Source organism: Haemorhous mexicanus, chromosome 1, assembly GCF_027477595.1.
Source record: "Haemorhous mexicanus isolate bHaeMex1 chromosome 1, bHaeMex1.pri, whole genome shotgun sequence".
Taxonomy (NCBI): Eukaryota; Metazoa; Chordata; class Aves; order Passeriformes; family Fringillidae; genus Haemorhous; species Haemorhous mexicanus.
The window spans coordinates 59,061,709-59,080,295 of record NC_082341.1 but is presented as its reverse complement, the minus strand read 5'-3'; the positions used below and the strand labels follow the sequence as shown (position 1 = coordinate 59,080,295).

The 18,587-nt window shown below is 37.5% G+C and overlaps 1 protein-coding gene across 16 annotated transcripts in view; it reads right to left on the bottom strand.

Annotated features, from left to right (window-relative positions):
* The window catches only part of TNS3 (tensin 3), a 210,936-nt gene that overhangs the window by 108,881 nt on the left and 83,468 nt on the right, over positions 1 to 18,587 (bottom strand). For 11 of the 16 annotated variants that reach the window (XM_059850645.1, XM_059850682.1, XM_059850654.1 and 8 more), the window contains 3 exons: positions 16,555 to 16,596; positions 4,891 to 4,943; positions 3,955 to 4,126 (listed from right to left, as the gene is read on the bottom strand). In XM_059850645.1, the coding sequence (XP_059706628.1) occupies positions 3,955 to 4,126; positions 4,891 to 4,943; positions 16,555 to 16,581 (252 nt within the window). In that variant the 5' untranslated portion in view covers positions 16,582 to 16,596. Of the gene's footprint in view, positions 1 to 2,081; positions 2,101 to 3,954; positions 4,127 to 4,890; positions 4,944 to 12,428; positions 12,550 to 16,554; positions 16,597 to 18,587 lie in introns of those variants that run through there. The other 5 variants (XM_059850629.1, XM_059850621.1, XM_059850581.1 and 2 more) reach the window with 3 other exon arrangements.

Here is an 18,587-nt window from a genome sequence, read left to right as displayed (position 1 = left end):
GTATTTGAAACATTAAAATTTCCAGAAACTACAATGATATGGCTTAACATTTGACATTAGGTAGCATTAGCAAATGTATTTTAGATATTCAGTTATTTTACAATGAAACTAAAGCAAAACTTAAATGCACATTTTGAAAAAGGACAATTAAAATTCTACTATATCTTATTTATTTCACATGGCTTTGAGTCAGAAGTATACTGAGAGACGTGGCTACCATGAAATATAATGCTGAGCATTAGAATTAACAATAACAAGTCTGGGAGGGTAGTACACTGCTCAATATTTGAATTTGCATTCCTGACAAGAAAGTATTGGTCTGTCATAACTTTGCAGGGAAGATATGACAAACCTATTTAACTATAACTTAGACTATGAGATCTTCCAACTCTTCTGTTAACCCACTAAATAGCAAATAACCCTCCACTTAGTGTTTAATAAGGAATAAATGAAAAGACAGACGGCAAAATGAACAAAAGAAAGCAGTGTATATAGGAATAATTGACTCTTTCATTAGAAAGTGCCTTAAATTGGTATCAATCAATAACAAAAAGCTGAAATACCATTACTCAAGAACTGAAACAATGCTAATGAGGCAGATTCTCCTTCACAGTGTGGCTATTTTACATGCCGAGTAAGGTACAGATTGCATAATCATTGAAAAAGTCTCGTTAATTACACCGAGAGAATGGAATAAACAGGTCATAAACATGAGAAAGAGTAAATATGAAGCAAGTCCCTAATACAGTTTAGTACTACCCAAGGACAATATAAGAACCCTTTTCTAAAGTGTAACACTCTTCTAACGTATTACCCTTTTGCGTTAACCAGCATTCTCATCAGCTGTCTAAGAAAAGAAGGCAAAAACGGAACAGGTTAAAGCAACTACATCACTGTAATTATCCTTCCTGAAATACCAATAGTAAAACAGGAATTAAATTAACATTGTCTTCTATAAATGACACCACTTTTTTGTAATTTTCTACTACCTTTCATAATAGGAAAATAAGTAACAGAGAGCTGTAGTTCTCAATACTGAATTCTTAAAATGAGTGCTAAACTATATTAAGAAATTGATTACCTAAAATTTTCCACAGAAAAAGAAGGGGTATTTGACAAAAACTTTTTTATTCATATTTCTTATTGTATTTATATTTAAGAACAATTAAAAATTCCCGTGTCAGGATACAGTCCTGTTCATGATGGGTATTTGTAACTGCTGTGTCAAACACCAAACTCAAAGATGCTGTTGTATCCAAGTCCCCATAAGCTACAGTGACCACACTGAGATATTCCAGGAATCCCAACAGCACAAAATAGAAACGAGGAGGTACAGGAACCAACATTTGGCATACAACAAAGCAAGACATCATAGAAGCCTTTGAAGAGAAGTATATGGTCTAAATAGATGGCATTGTGTGTTGGTTTTGGCTGGGGTAGAGTTAATTTTCTTCACAGTAGCTCATATGGGGCTGTGTTTTGGAATTTTGTTGAAAATGGTGTTAATAAAACAGGGATGTTTTTATTATTGTTGAGCAATGCTTACACAGTGTCAAGAGCTTTTCTTTTTCAAGAATTTTTTTTCTTTCCAAGAGCCTTCATACCATCCCACCAGTGAGTGGGCTGGGGATGCATAAGAAGCTGGGAAAGGACAGAGCCAAGACAGGTGATCTCAACAGACCAAAGGCATTTTCTATACCACATAACATGCTCAGCATATAAACCTAAGGAAGGAGGGAGTGGTGACATTCAGAGTGGTGCTGTTTGGCTTCCCAAGTCATCATTTTGGCTTATGAAGCCTGGCTGTCCTGAGGATGGTTGAACATCTGCCTGCCCACAGAAAGCAATTAATAATTCCTTGTCTTGCTTTGCTTGTGTGTAAAGGTTTTGTGTAACCTGTTAAACTCATCCTATGTATTTTCTCACTTTTACTCTACCAATTTTCTCTCCCATTCCACTGGTGAGAAAGCAAGGGAGCAGCTGTGTGGGGCAAAATTACTGGCTGGGATTTAACCATAACACAGTGGAAGATTAACTGCATTCCTTTTGGTCCCTCTTTGGCATATCCTAGGTCTACTTACTTATATTTTGGTACAAAAAAGAGGAGCATTAACTTCAGTTTCTAATTTTCATCTGTTGGAAAGCCATGTTTCTTCTGGGAACCTAAGCCTACAGGGAATATGGTTTTTTAGGATGTCAACGCAGAGAAAAAATTCATTGTAAGCTATCAACAGACTTTAATCTCTGGTCTCAGACTGTCAAAGTATAATCCTCTACTGTTAAAGAAAATTAGATACTTAGGGAATTTTTTTCATACTCTTCATAATGAACTCAGACTCAAACAGGAAACAATGTGTTCACTCCTTTCACTGAAGTGAAAGGAAAACAGCTAGAAAAAAATGACATGCTGTAGTATATGTTCTGTTATCTGAGACCCTGACCCAATAGAAGAGTAGAATTGTTCCCATCAACTTCAGCAGGACTGCTGACTTGCATACCATTCCGTGGAGGTTTTGGGGTTTTTTTTCTTTCCTGATTCACATGTGCCTCTTGAGCAAGCTGAAGAGGTATTCAAAACATGAGAAACAAAAGGTAGTTTAAAAACAAGCTCACTGAATCTACAACCTGGCTGTGCTTTGTCAGGTTATTTTGCAAATTTGCAGAAACACACTTGGAGTAGATGGCATAAAGCTTTCTTTTTATCAAGACAGTTGATTTCTAAAGTATTCATTAGAAAATAAATTAATAAATAGAACAGAACTAAAACAAAAAATAAAAAAAATCTCAACTTTGGAGGAGAAACTGACTTTCAGAGGCACAGACTACAATCCTTCTGAGACACTAAACCAGACTTACCATACTTGATTGTTTTAATTTTTGTAATACAATCAAGTATTAAGTGAGATTAAGTGTAGTGGAGAGACTACAAGCTTACACTATTATTGCACGGAAATGGCTATAGAACAGGTGAATTTGAACCTATAAGGCTTTACACACAGGTCACCTTCACACTATTACTATCATGTGCCTTATAAGCTACCAGTGCCTGATGGAAGGGAAGCCAAGGGCAGCAAGGCAGCATGCTGAGGACATCAGCCCACATCACAACTTCAGTCTGGTTTATAATGCACCTACGACATCACAGTTTGTGAGAAGAAGATAATGTGTTTAAATCATGAGTGGAATCTCTCCAGTAACTAATTTCTACTGTGAGTAAAGTTCATGTTGCTGAAGTCATGGATTTAACTCTAACAGTTAACACACAATACCTAAAAAGACAGTACAAGAAAAAATGTAAACAAAATATTGGCCTTATTTCAAATTCATCCTCATAGAACAAGCTGCGACAATACATGCCATGGCAATAACCAATAAACAGCACAGGAGATTAACAGCTCTTTGTCAACATTAACAAAAAAAAAAATCTGCACACAGAGCTCACTATATATTTATTTGATTTCCTATAGAAAATTAAATGGCATGAAAAATGCATCTAAAAAAGTTATTGAGGAACAGTTGGACAGAACCCATCAACAGCAACCCTACTTTTAAATGTTGCCTTCACAAGTGAAGACATGACAGTGACAGACTATCAGATACCCACCTGAGAACCCAGATGTAGCTCACTGCTACAAACGAAGAACACACTCCCCATTGCAGGGTGTGTATCTTTTAAAAGCATGCTTTGAACAATGAAAATGGTCAGTGAAATTATTCTTCAGCATCTGAATATGTGTTATCACCACACCAACACAGAGACTGCACTGCCTCAGCAAAAAAAGTGTTTTCAATATCTAGCTGCTTAAAACACTACTGATAATCTTGAACCTGCTTACAAGGCTGTAAAGACGGCCCAAAGAGTGAGTTTTAGCCTACAAAGGTTTATGTGGACGTAAAGTAGTCTTCCTGCATGACAAGGGAAGATGTGTCACAAACGGCTGATCTTACACATACCAAGTAATTATCACCATGTTTGGATTTGAGCATTTGTGTTACTTCTTGTAGATTGTGGAGGTAAGTTTCCTCAGAACAGCCAGCAGGGAAGGATACAGCAATAATCCGCTCTGTGATGTAAGTGAGGTCAAGTTCAGAGCTTTCCTCCATAATGTGATCAAAGTCTGCACTTCTGGAAGAAATTACATGTGGCAGTTTAGAGCAATGCAGCCAAGAAGAAACATGGCATGTTAATAAGAACTGCAACATAGACTCCTACAGCCAAGCATCAGATGTTTCCAATAATTTCATTACAATTACAATTCACTAAATGCCTACAGAACTCAAAGTATTCAGTTCAGAACACAAATGGAGTTCTTCACCAGAATTCTTCACATCAAAACTGTAGTGAAAAAATCTCTGCAACCAATAATGTGGAAAATTAATACAAGCAATTTGACAAATATTAGCACAACAAATTTGTGAGTCAAATAGAAATGTATAGGTACTTCTGTCTGCACACATCTCTCTGTAGAATTCTGCAAATGCTTTACAAATTAGAAGCTTGACCAGCGATCTGTGAAACACTGCAGATCTTGAAGCCTGCTCTGAGTAAAACAGAAGTGAATCTAAAACCAGTCCCCAAAATACAACATAAAAGTACTGACATAAATGTAATTAAAATAATTTCACTGGTTAGTCTACAAATACTTCTCTTTCTTTTCCAGGTGGTGGAACTTTTCCACAACTTTGTCCTTGTTAATAAAATATCAGAAGATCAGCTCAGTAAATATGTCTAGTTGTTTTCTCTCAAAGGCATTGTAAAAATGGAACTTGCATAGCAGACCATATCTTGCAGAAGACTGAACTCACAGAAATCACAACCACAAATAACAAAGCCTGAGCCCACCGCCACACCACCTAACGCTGCTACATAAATTTGAAAGAAGTACTTGCCGTGATACTTTGTCACAACTGAAAGATGAGTTCTTCAAAACACTGCTGGAATTCTGGAACAAAGAAAGCAGAAAAATCAATCCAGAACCTTAACTTGCTGTCACTGATGTCAATGTTTCTACCTTTTTGCCCCATTTATGATTTGAAAGACTATAACAACAAGAGGATACAAGAGGATCACTGCCCTGTGTTTTGAATGCAAACACTGTGGTTACGCCCAAGTTTTGTCTAACTTTCTACTACCTCTTCTATCTCACTACTGCCAGAAAAGTCTTTTGTGACATTTTTAGTGCTCTTCTTGGCATTAAGATTAGAGAAAACATAGCGGGCTTTGAGAAAATCTAACTTGAATTTTTGTATAAACCTGCAAAAGATGTTCCAGTTCCTCTCCACTGATTTTCTTATGACAATATTGAAATAGATACTTCTGTATCAGACTCCTGAGAATTTATTCCTGAGAATGTGTAGTAGTTTACTTTTGTAGCTCCATTTCTTCAGTAATAGTAACTATGAATGAAAAAGTGTAAAAATACACTCCTACATGAACCATAGTAATGGAATTTATCTCACTTAATTGTAGCTGTCTTAGATTTAAGCTCCAGTGTTATTGTTACCCAAGCTCTGTAAGTAACAGAGAGAAAGAGACATCTGGAAGGACCAGTATCCCTTCCTTCTAGGACAGGTTTTAAAAGAAAAAAACTCTACAAAAAGACAGCTAATACTATACAAACACTAAATAAAAATAAATAATCTTATTCAATTTACATTTAGCTATTTCTATATATATTTTTTAGCTTGTGTATATTTTATGTTTAATACTTTTAAATTCATGTGTTTTGTATATGTTTTAATTTAGCATTTAGATATGAATATATTTTGATACAAAAATCAGAAGTTCAATTTAGTATCATGCATCAGTAAATCAATACGAGAAAGAATACTTCCTCCTTTCCCTGCCCTGAATTCATGCTTAATATACAGACACATGCACATAAAAGCTTATTTATCAGGAGTTAGAGGTGAAAAACTGATAAATCCTATCTATTTTGGCTACACACAAGTATTCCCAAACCAAATAAACTGTGTTTGAATGGAAGACGTCTTAGAACTTTCCATAAAATGATGCTGTGTATCAAAATCTGGGAATAGCTAGGACACATATAAGCATGAAAGTGGCACATTTTCTTTCAGAATTTCTCAAAGTGAACTGTTCTGGCAAATTTTAAAGCACAACTGATGGCATAAGGCGCACCTCATGTAAATGTTTGGTCCCAGTTTCACTAGTTTCTGTCTTTACCTAGACAACAGAAGAGGAGGAAACTTCATGGTATTTTTATCCTCTTTTTACTCATTCCCTTCTTAGAATTTTAAAGGCTTTAGATTATATACCATGGGTGCCAAAACAAGTAAAAAACTGTAACTGAAATTCAAGACATAGCTTTTGGTGTATTTTGTTTTTGTTTTGTAAATAGAAAGCAATAAGAAGCAGGACTCTACACCTCCTTGGTTTCTGTTGGTGACAAATGTATCCATTGCTTAAGAAGTACTTCTTCGATTTACTAAAAACTGGATGACTAAGATGTCATGTATCCTGAATAATCAGACACTTTAAACAGCTTCCTCTGGTAAGAAAGTTAGTGATAAAATCATTCTCCATTTCACACTGTTGTGCCAGATAAACTAGAATAAATCCCAGTAGCATTCAGTGTATAAGCATATGAACAATAACATAATGCAAAGCACTAGCAATAAAAAAAAACATTACTGAGATATGTATTTACTGTATGCATGCTGTGTCACCAAACCATCAGAATACAAGTTTCCCCAAACAGGATTCAGCAGCATAGGGTAGACCATCCTAGGCAAATCATCTCCATCCAAGTGAAAACAAGCAAACATTGTTTTCTGCTTGCTATACACTGGAGGGATAATGGCAAAAAATTTGACTAACCTTCAAAGACAGCAAATGCCATCTGGCATATCCCAGAAAGGACAATTACACAGAAAATCTCACAAAACTAGGTATGATTTTCATTTCCTGACAACTAACAGCAGTAGAGAAGATGCAGGGCAATGAAAAACAGTGGCTCCATATGGAGTGTTATAATCACACCTGGCTAAAAATTTAGAGTTGTGACTACAATAGATTCAGTGAAACTAGGGCTTGATATGTTGTGAGTAGGACAGACCACGCTGAGATTATTCTTCTGTTAATTTCTCCCGATGATTCTTGTTCCCCTGCTTCCTTGGGAACGCCTGGCAATGCTGCCACAACCCATAAATCTGACAGTATAACCAGTCATATAAGAAACAGTTTTCAATAAAGTAAATGCCTTCTATTCACCTATTTATTCAGTTTTATGCAATTTTGATATTCCAAACAATACCACATAGAAGTTATCTCTCCGTAAACAAGGGCAAGGAACCATTTGGTCAAATTTACCTGCATTTGTATGAAAGCCAGCAAGCAGAGGCAATAGCTTCTCAATTCCAACCACCTCTTCTCCAGTCACAGATTTGAATTAATAAGCAAATTCATTGCATCCAAGGTACTGTGTCATTGCTCTTTTCCAGAAAAAACTCAAGCCATACAACTCTCTCCTTTGACACACTCTGTATTCCTTCTTTCACTGCCACTGGCTCCTGCACCTAGTACTGGACTCATCACAGAGCTTGTGATGCCAACTTTCTCAAAAATTAAGTCCTCAGAAAAAACCATCTGTATTGGTTTTGCACAGCCTGGTTTTTGGTAGCAGGGGGGCCACAAAGATGGCTCCTGTGGGAAGCTGCTGGAAAAGTCACAGGTTTTGCTCCCAGCCAGAGAAGAGGAGGAAGTAAGAACAAGGGAAGGAAAACAACATGGCAACACCAAGGTCAGTGGAGAAGGAGGGGGAAGATGTGCTCCAGGCACTAGAGCCAAGATTCCTCTGCAGGCCATAGTGAAGACCATGGTGAAGCAGGTTGTCCCCCTGCAGTCCATGGGGGATGTAGAGATCCACCCGCAGCCCATGGGGGAGGTATCCACGTCGGAGCACGCGCTTGTCCTCCAGGCATGGGGATGCCTGGAGGAGGCTGTGATCCAGTGGACTCCCCAGTGGAAAGAGAGGGTCCCTGATTCCAGGCTGGAGCAGCCTCTCCTTGGAGGACTGCACCCCATGGAAAGAGAGACCCATGCCTCAGCAGTTTTGGAAGGACTGTCTGCTCGTTGGAGGGGCTCACATTGCAGCAGGTGCAGAAGGCTGCTGCTCGTCAGAGTGGACCCACACCGGCGAAGTTCACAGAGAACTGTCTCCCATGTGACCCCACAGTCTCACAGGGGAAGGACTCCTCTCCCAAAGCAGCGGGAGAAAATCTCGGTTATGAACTGATCAAAATCTCCATGCCCTGTCTCCCTGCACCGTTGGTGGGAAGGAGGGAGGGGCTGGGGCAAACAGTGTTTCAAGGGCTTATTTTACTTCTCATTTTCTTCCTCTAAGTCTGTTAGTAATGAATTTCACTTTGCAACCTTAAGTTGAGCCTGTTTTGCCCTTGAAGTGTTTTCTCCCAGTCCTTATCTAAACTTGTGAAGCCTTCATCAACTTTTTTTCCTTCTCTTCTGCCCACCTGTGGCAGGGGAGGATGAGCAAGTGATTCTCATGGGTGCCTGGCATTGGGCCAGTGTCAAACCATGACACCATTCCAGAGCCCCCTACAACCAAGACATGATACAGAAGCTAAGAAACAGTCCCATATTTAATTCTGAATCATTTTCACCAGCTCACAACAGTCCCTAGACGTAAGTTTCCCAGTACAGCCTGCTGTCAATGCAAGCGTAGAAAGGGAGGCAAGCAGTCCAATTAAACTAAAGCACAGATTGAACAAAGTGGATTTTTGAGATCAGCCCTGTTTATTCACCTTCTTCTGACACAAAAGAGGGTGAATTTCTTCATGGATTTCCTGGCTTGCCTCAAACAGCAAGCTTGTACTTGTCCCACACAGCAAACAGCGTCTCATACCTTTATAATCTTACTTTAAGCCACTTCACAGCTTCAGAGCAAAAACATGACAAAGATCGTGCATAGGCCACCTCACACCATGTGGCACAGAGATGGCATTGAGACAACTTTTCCACAAGTCCAGAAATAGAAGCAATAAGAAATAACCTTTCTGCTAAATCTGCATCCCCTGTCCTATGCTGAAAGGCTTGAGAAGGCTTCTCAAAGAAATTGAGACAATCAAGTAAAAAAAAAAAAATGCCTGCAAAAAAAAAAATCTGTAAAAAAAGTCATTATCTCAGCTAGATGATAATTTTCAACTTTTCCAAGAACAGAATAAGGAAACCTGGGTTACAGCCAGTAGGCTTACATACTTTATTAGGCTTACACAGTTCATAGGCTAAAGTCCACTGTAATAGAGCCAGAAAGATTATGAAAAGGACAAAGGATGAAGGTGTGGGAAATAGTAAAGGTAAGAGGATTTCTAGAAAGCTGTAAAAGCAGGCCTTAGAAACAGAAAGAACACCAAAAACCCCACTTTTTAAAAACAGTCGCTTAGTCTTTAGGCAACTTTAGGAAGGAACAAAAGCAGAATTTGTGAGTTGAAATATATGGGAAAATGTTTTGCCAAAAAATAGCTCATGAAAGGTATAGAGCAAAATCGGTGATGGCTAGCTTTAATTGCTTCTTGCAGTGCAGATTTGCCTGTAGAACAACCAAAACCAAATCTCTGGGTGACCTTAGCCAAGGCAGCAGGCTCAGATACCATATGCCGGTCCAATTCAAATCCAGAAAAGCCTTTTTCAACCTGTCTAGTCAGAGTGCCAGTAAAAGATTAGCCAATGCCCATATATTATGATCCATTGACCAAAAACAATAGTAAGCCAGGTGAAGTTGCCAACGGGAGCAATCCTGTAGTTAATTGGGACATTTAGACTAAAGAACTTCCTAAAGCACCTTCTGAACCCCAGGAATTGAAGATTCTTAGTTCCTTAACAATGGATTTCTGTCTTACATTTTTAGATAGCAACTGGAAAGACAACGATCCTCTGAAATACAATGTCAGTCCCAATTACCCTGCTTATAGAAACAAGAGCTTTTGGTGTAATTACTCAGATAGCTGGGGTGGACTTCAGGGGGTTGAACAATATCCAAGACAATTACCAAAAGGATATTTGTTTATTTGTGGAAATAGGGCTTAGCAAAGCATTCCATCATGCCTTGAACGTAGTCCATGCAGTATTAGACAACTTAGTGTGCTAGCACCTAGTACTAAAACAGTCACTAAGAAAAAACATAGAGGAAAAAGATTCACCCATCAATATGAAGAAAATTGAAACAGTGATTTTAGGCCCTAGAAAGCTGTGAAAAGAGTTTCAGCAGGTTTGCTTCTATCCCAACTTACTTCTGCCAAGGCAGTGAAACAGTTAGATCGAGTTAGATGTTGGCTGAGTAAACAAACCAATGCCACTTTTGCAATTAGTGATATGCAAATAGATGTCAGCAGTGTCAGACATACTACTCTTCAAAATAGAACAGATTTTCTTTTACTGGCACATAGACATGGTTGTGAGGAATTTGAAGGATTGTGTTATATTAATCCGTCTGACCATTTTGAATTCATTCACATAAGCATACAAAAGCTGAAAGATCTAACATCTCGAATCAAAGAAGACAGTAGATCATAGATAATTCGTTTAAAAGACAGAGCTTTATACCTTAGTTAAAGAAACTTTGTAAAATAAGTTTATATGTGTTAGTAGTTTTAGTGGCAATACTAGTAATAGTACCTTATATACTTCAGTATGTGCAACAAATGATAGACAAAACTATCAAAGAAGTTTTCATCATACAAGAGAAAGATGTATGAAATAGAATCACAGAAAGTTCTCAAGATCTTACAGAGATAGTAGATGCAAGTATAGACATAAATGAAGGTTTTAAATTAAGACCTTAGAATGAACAAGACTTATTAGAACAATAAATAGTAACTACTACCAGATTTGACTTCTGTTCTTTGAGTAGACCAAATTTTTTACAGCATTAAAATTGCTGTACTGTAAACAGCAATTCTTAAAACAAGCAAGATAAGTGCCTCAAACAAGCAAAAAGAAATACTTATTATAATACAACTATGTAACGCAAAGTAGTTAATAAACTAGAAAGTTAAGAAAGTTTCTTTGTAGTTGTACTGAGAGAGGGAAAAGTGGGAAATAGTAAAGGTAAGAAGATTTCTATAAAGCTGTAAAAGCAGGCCTTAGAAACAGAAAGAATAGAAAACTTAAGAGCTAGCTGCAGCTGCAAAGTCTGAAAGTAGAAAAAGTTACAATAGTACAGCAAGCAAGGACATGAAACAGTAGCTTGAGTTTTAGGCTTGGCTAAGATAGACCTTAAGACTGCAGGAAAGTAGTGCAAGCAATGCTATGCTTAGCAAGACAGTAAAACGTTTTAAGCTTAATAATGGTGTATTGTGTATTGCTAATAGAAAGCATACAAGCAAGCATTCTGTGAAGCAGGTGTACATGTGCTTTTAGTGACTGGCTAGAACAACTGTCTGTAAGCTTTAGCAATATGCTATTGGCTAGAAAGTTTTCTTAAATGCTCTGTAACAAAGAAATCTTTGGCTGCTGCTGGCAGTATATGAGCTGTTGCCATCTTCCTATTGTCTTAATCATGTAATGAGGCTGATGATGCAATAAAGCTCAAGGATCATATCCCAGCAGTCCCATCCTGTTCGTGAAAAACCCCAACAGAGAAGGGAGTTCAGTTTTGCCCCAGACAAATTCATCTGCATTTTTGCAGTACACTGAGTTACTACACAGCTCTGGAAAAGTAAGTCAAAAACCAAATATGCTACCTACTAGTTTCCAATACCAAAGTAAAATTAGATATGTGGGCCACACATGGGCTTAGAAATCCTACGTGGGATTATGACTTGCCCCTTTTGGGACTTGAATCAAGGACAGACTAAGGAAGCTTAATGAAAAATCAAGCAACGGCTTTTCTAAGACCCAGCTGCTGGCACTGAACGACAATACAATAGTATTAGTAGAATGATATAGTATCTGCTTAAAAATTATCTCAGCAGAATATAAAAAAACCTGGTTTCAAGGACTGAGCTGAGTCAGCTGTACATCAACCATATATGTGTTCCTTTGAGGAACTGCACTACTGCAAACTCAGAGCTACAAGATCTGGCATGCATTCACGTAGCTCATCTGTTTTTCTCCTGGGCTCCCTCTTGAATCAAAGCATTGACAGGCATAAGGATCAATGAGTAGAAACAAACTATCTGAAATATCAATCAATGACAAATCTGTAACCTAAAGGTATCAGGATATTTTGAAAGAATGACATGTATCTACTTCAAATATAAGTATTTCATTTGTGCCTATTTTTAATGGTGCTATAAGCAACAGAGGATTTGATTAGCTAATCTGCATAAAATTACATTGGTTTTACACAGGTTTTAATCATCTTATGAAACTTTTTTTTCTGTGTGATTGCTCACCATTCAAAAAGCATAAATAAAAATATGAAGAGAGAGACTCATCAGCAAGATACCTGAATGCATTTGAACCAGATCTGTGATGTATTTTCATTCCTCAAGCCATGGACAGGAATCAGAAGAAATTCTCCAACCTATTCCAAGGCACAGTGTAACAGTTCTATACACTCCAGCATGCTGCAGAAAAAGACAGGGCAATGAACTACACTGATCGTTGGACTGCTCACCATAATTCCTACTGACACAGTGAAACATGCATACATGTTTTGGATGAGAAACAGATTTTGCATAATCTTTTGGCTTTAGAATGATTCCAAGTGCAGAAAATATTCATGCTCTGTAAATAAAAATATCTCTATGCTATTGTGTATCAATTCCTGTAGTAAATACTGAATACTAATTTAAAATATTGTTTTAGTTGACTCCACAGAAGAGATTTATTTCTACTGCAAGCAGCTATTTGTTTGAGAGCAAATTTAGTTTTGTTTTGTATACTGTGGTATAAAAACCCTGATCTGCTCCCCTGCTGTAACAGCAGGAATCCAGACAGATGTGACCCTTGCAAATGGCAATGTCCACAGAACTTATAAATCCCAGCTTGCTGTGTCTCTCGCTCTCTTAGCAGCTGGCAAAGTTGCTCTCATCATTCTTTCATGGGTGCTCTTACCACTTCAGCCAAAACTGCCAGGCTTCCCAAACAAGTTCACTGTAGGGCTTTGTAGTCCACCTCAATTTTTAAGAAGTGTGTTGGGCCCTTGGATATAGAGTCCTACCTACCAATTTGCCAGGGCAAGAAGGAACTAACCAGGGCAGAAAGATTATCTTCCAACTTACTTAGATTAAAGAAAACAGCCCTGCTCATGGCCTGAAAGTTCCTTGTACAGTTGGGCTGTCTATTTGGTCTCTTTTCATAACAGAGAGAAGGCACATAGCACATTTCTGCTACTAAGGACTCTTTAGAAGAAAATAATGAATGCATGTGAAGTCATTACTCATGTGGGAATGAGGTATAATTGTGTCCTAGTGTAAAATTTTACAGGTATACATGCTCACATTTAGAAAATAATATTTTCTAAATGTGAGCATATTATTTAGAAAATATTTCTTGAGAAAATAATATTTCTTGAAGCCTTAGTTCTACAATATCTCAAGAATAGGAGTTCACACAAAGCTTTGCGAGGTTAGCACCTAGCCCTAATCAGCACTATTGTCTTTTGCACACCTACCTGGGTGAATCAGAGTTGTGACAACACTAAATGGCTGTGTTCCACTACAAATCTATGAGGGAAATTAGTATTTCCATATGTAAGTATTACTAATTTAAGTATTAGGAAAGGAGTTTGCCTCAACTGCCTAAAATAATGTATGTGCTCCAGCTCCAGTTGCAGCAGAGTTTCATAATTATGCTGGAGCTTTGAAACAGCTTCCTGAATGAGCACTATTCACAAGCAATGTAATTAAGCACAACAGACATAGCAGAGTGTAAAGGTTTCTGCATTAACTCACACCTACCACATTGTGAGGCTCTGTATGGCATGATCAAGTGGGATCTAACACAAAGATTTTTATGTATGTGCTCTATTTCCTCTAAAGAGATAGTTATGAGCAGAGTAGGAAAAAAAAAAAAGAGCTGGCAGCAGAGGAAAAGCCTTCAAAGTGGATGTCCTGAGTTTCTCTCAGACCTAGTTAAGATGAAAATGATCAAAACTGAAGTAAAACTTTCACCACAAATTTAGACCACCTGTTAATTAACAGAAGATTATGCGCACACAATTTTTGAGTAGAAAGTGACAGAATCATTTCTGCTAGCCTTTAGCTGAAACAAGAAGTTTGATTTATTTGTTTTAAATATGATAATATTAAGAATAAAATAACATTCAATGAGGAAGGCCTTTAAATGTAAGAAAATGCACTTTTGATTTCCTAAGTAAGAATGTGCTATCCATGCCTCAGAGCTACCCTGAACACTAGAAAAAAGCTAACAAAATTTTGAATTCTAGGTAGTGTCACAACCGAGGCAAAACTGCCTTGGCTGATGTTTACACACCTTTCCTATAAAGCAGTAAGAGCTGACACTAGAAATATTCCATTAGCAGACACATTGCCAGAAAAAAGCAAGAGAGTTTTTCTTTCCTGGACCAGATGCCATGAAACAATCAGCAAAGGAGAGAAGAGAAAGAAGAAGCAATTCCAGAGACAAAAAACTGTTAAAGCAGTTTCTTCCAGTTTAGTTAATTAAAAAAAAGGAGGACAAGCATGGCACAAAGTTAGAAGGAAGAGAACAGAAAGGTGCACCTCCCACTAGCACCACACAGATGGGATGTGTGCTGCAGTCACAGAATGAGACGTGAAAAAGCCTCATCCAAGCCTCATCTCACGGCTGCATCCAGCCCCACTGTCTGGGGACAGCATTCTGTGAATCGCCCAGCCTCGCAGCTTTACACCCTCTCTCTTTTCCAAACAGACGTCTGTGTTTCAGATTGGACCTTTCTTCTGCACATCTATCCATGTCAACCTTTGCTCCTGGAATATATTGGTCCATAGAAAGTAACTACTGACAATTTCAGGAAGCTTGCTAATGGTCAAGTAGTAATCAATGCAAAACACAGTAAGACAAAAGGCACAGCTGAAAAAACATTGCTCGCTATTAAAGCTGCATTTAAAATGGCTGTGCACAAACTATTACATGTACAGAACAAAAAAGTCAAGAAATGTTTGATCTTGGCTTGTGCAACAACCAGCAGAAACAGGAAACCCTCTAAAGTATTCAGATGTAATACAAAGATGCTAAAAACTTCCAACTAGCAACTAGACCAGAGAGTGATCTCACTATTTTGCTTCACATTTGTTTCACTATAAGCAGCTGTCAAAACCAATTATTCATATGCAAATAACTAAGAAGTATGCTCTTTTCTGATTTGATAATTTTAGTCAATTTGTCTAGTTAAGGAGAACAGTGAACTGAAAGGTAAAACAATCACATCACTAGACATTTTAGCTGGTCTCAATATCAAATATATTCTAGCAATTAGAAATAATTCTAATTTTACTGAAACAGAGTACAACACTGAGATACCCTTGGTTGCAGAAAAACATTTCTTGTCAGCCAAAGGAAATGAACTATACTGCTAATACAAACGTAACCTCTTTGAACATCTCCTGTCTACACAGGTAGTCAGGGCTCAGGACTCTTCACGCCCTGCACAGAGTGGCACCAGCAGAAGCCTGCAGCCCTGAACCATGGACAGCATCACAAAAGAAATGCAATGCACACAGGACTAACACTGTGAAACAGATGCTCATTTATTGCAATAGAGATCTGGTCTGAAATTGAACAAAAAATCGGTGAAGACCATGTGCATCTTGCAAATCCTTTCTTCTGTCCCTTTTTAAATTTTAGCCTCATTTTCACAGTGGCAAATCAAACACCTGCATCACAGTTGCCTACTAGCAGATAGTTAACTATAGGCATCTCCCATAATTTATTTAGAAATCTACAAGATCTGACATCTCTGTTAAAAGGTAACTCCAAAGGACTTAAAAAGTTTTCTTTTTTGTCTTATTTATTTTACAGAAGTTGTGCTAAAAGTATACTTATAAGTGCTGTTAGTATTGAAATGGGCTTTACTTCCTGTTTGCAGAAATTTCTACATTAGACAGCTGGGTTCTACTGTACTTCAATAAATGTCATTAATACTACTTTTATCAGGAGTACTACAGCCATAGTAATAAAGGGTTGGGAAGTGGCACCTAATTTGTTTTTTAAATAACATGGCATAGCAACTAGAACAAATATAAGCTAAAAGATCAATTTTATATTGAATACAATACAAGAATTAATATTATTCTTGCTGAAAAAAAAATCTCTTGACTTTCTGAAGGCATCTAAATACAATTGAGTCTATGAAGACTATAATATTTCCCTTTATTTCTCCCCTGCTTGATTTAAAAACAAGGGATGCAGAGGTCATTTTGTTGTTTCTGAAAAAACTCAGTGGTGGAAAAAAACACTAATGGTCCTAATCAGAAGCTAATTTCACACAGTACAGAAGCCAAAGTGTGTACTTTGAAAATGGCTAGCAACAAATACTTTATGAAGATGTGATACAAATAAGCAGCCACAAGCAGGAAAATAAATCAGGCCAAGTAAAAAAAAATAATAAATAAAACAGAATTACTTACTCTTCTGGTTACATGATTTTTAACCATCTCAAAGTTATTAGCCTGCAAAAGGAGAAAAGTTAATAAAAACTACTTCTCCAAATAGTTTAAGTACATTCTAAGAAATCCTCTCCTAATGGCATATATATACATATACACACATACACAAAAAAAAAAATTCAGAAATACATATTCATTCTACAGTATTAATAAGCTAACTACCTTTCAAACAGGGATGGAAAAATAATTAGTTTTGCATTATCATCCTGCATATTCAAGTCTATATGACATTACTCAGCTATGGTGAGTGTTTATTCCAAGGTACAAGATCTATGGAGATGAACATTGCTAACCACTTATTCCCTTTTGCATTTTCACCCAATCTCTCATTTTATGCTTTTTCATGAAAACAGACACTCGAATGGACATCAATGAAGTGAACTGCTGAGAATTTTCTGTAAGTACTGGGAAAAAAAATCTTCTCAAGCCTTAAACACATGCTAAATTGTATCAATGGAGGTTTAAAACAAACCTTTTGAAAGGAAAGAGCCAATCCATTACTACAAAAAGTCTAATATTAGCAGTGGTACAACTAAAAATTGGTCTCCAAATCCTGCTGTGGGAAAGATGTTTTGAAGTAGAGAGGCAGTTTCATAACTGTCAACTTTTTTTGTTCACTGAAGTCCAGACACACTGTAGTTACAAATGTCAACTGGAAAGAGCTATAGGTTTTCAGTGTGTATAAATTACACCACCTTCAAAACCTTGCTTAGTAAAATGAACCACACACAGTTTACCAGGGCAGACATCCCACATCAACCATAATGCTTACAGTGTGAGACTGGCTCACAGTTAATCCATGAGAATAGGCTTTGAGTTTGTTTGATTTTATTACTGAGCTATCAAATCTCAGTGTTGCAAGTACAAATCTGTCACTCAGAAAAACTAACATACAGACTGATCAGTGCTGTTAATTCAACCCATGAACCCTATTGCTTGAAACTTCCAGGTTCTTCTCAGCAGATTAAAGGTCATATATAGGACAAACAACTGTATAACTATAACTTCAGTTAATATTATTTCAGTCTTAGCACATCCACTGCTACCTAGGAAAATACACAGACTCAAATAGAAAAAGACAAAACACACAAAATACAGGGTTTGGATTCACTTGGAAATCTCCCTACAAAGAGACTTCATGAGGTGCACGAGCAGAGCACTTGGGAAAACACACTGCCCACTTTGGCCCTTCACCAGAAAGTTAATACATAAGCTGAACACAGCACCCACTCTTCCAACACAAGCCTATTTGTGTAATTGCATATAGAGACATAAATGAGGCTTACACCTAATGTGTGCCAGTTAAAAGGGGCTTTGTCCACGTACTTCTCATTCTGGCATTGGATTGGTGTAGTCTGCAAGTTTTCTAGGATAGCTGTAAGGTGGAATACAGAATAAGAAGCAAGAAGCTCTTCTTTTCTTTTTTTTTAACGTTTTGAATTTGCTCTCCAGTTTGTCAAGCTTCTACGGAAATGTCTCACACTGCTAGATGCAATAGCTCTCTCCACTTTAGTAATGAGGAAGCACAGAGTGCTGAAAGCACAGGGCTTGACAACTATCTCAGCTTGCAGGATCATACTGCTTCTTTTTTCTTCTGACTTAAGGGGAAGACTGATTAAATGAGTTGTGCTGAAAGAACCATCTCAGGTAAACAGATGTGTTTGTATACACATGGAGAGTCTGTATGCATGTATGTAATAAGGGATTACATTCAAGCCTTCATACACTCCCTTCACAGCTTTAAAATTGTTGCCCCAAGCCAAATATTGCTGTTCCTGCTGCCTATTCATCAGCTCTAGGACTAAAATTACAAATAAACTCCTTGACTAGCTAACTTCTGTGGTACATTTGTTCGAGATGCGGACAATCCAGCTTCAAGTCTCTGACTGAACACATATGAAGAGAGGCTTTGAAAGTATATTCTAATATCCAAGTTAAACATCTTAACCAAGACTATCAGCCCCATTGAGATTGAAGACTTAAACTTCAAATTC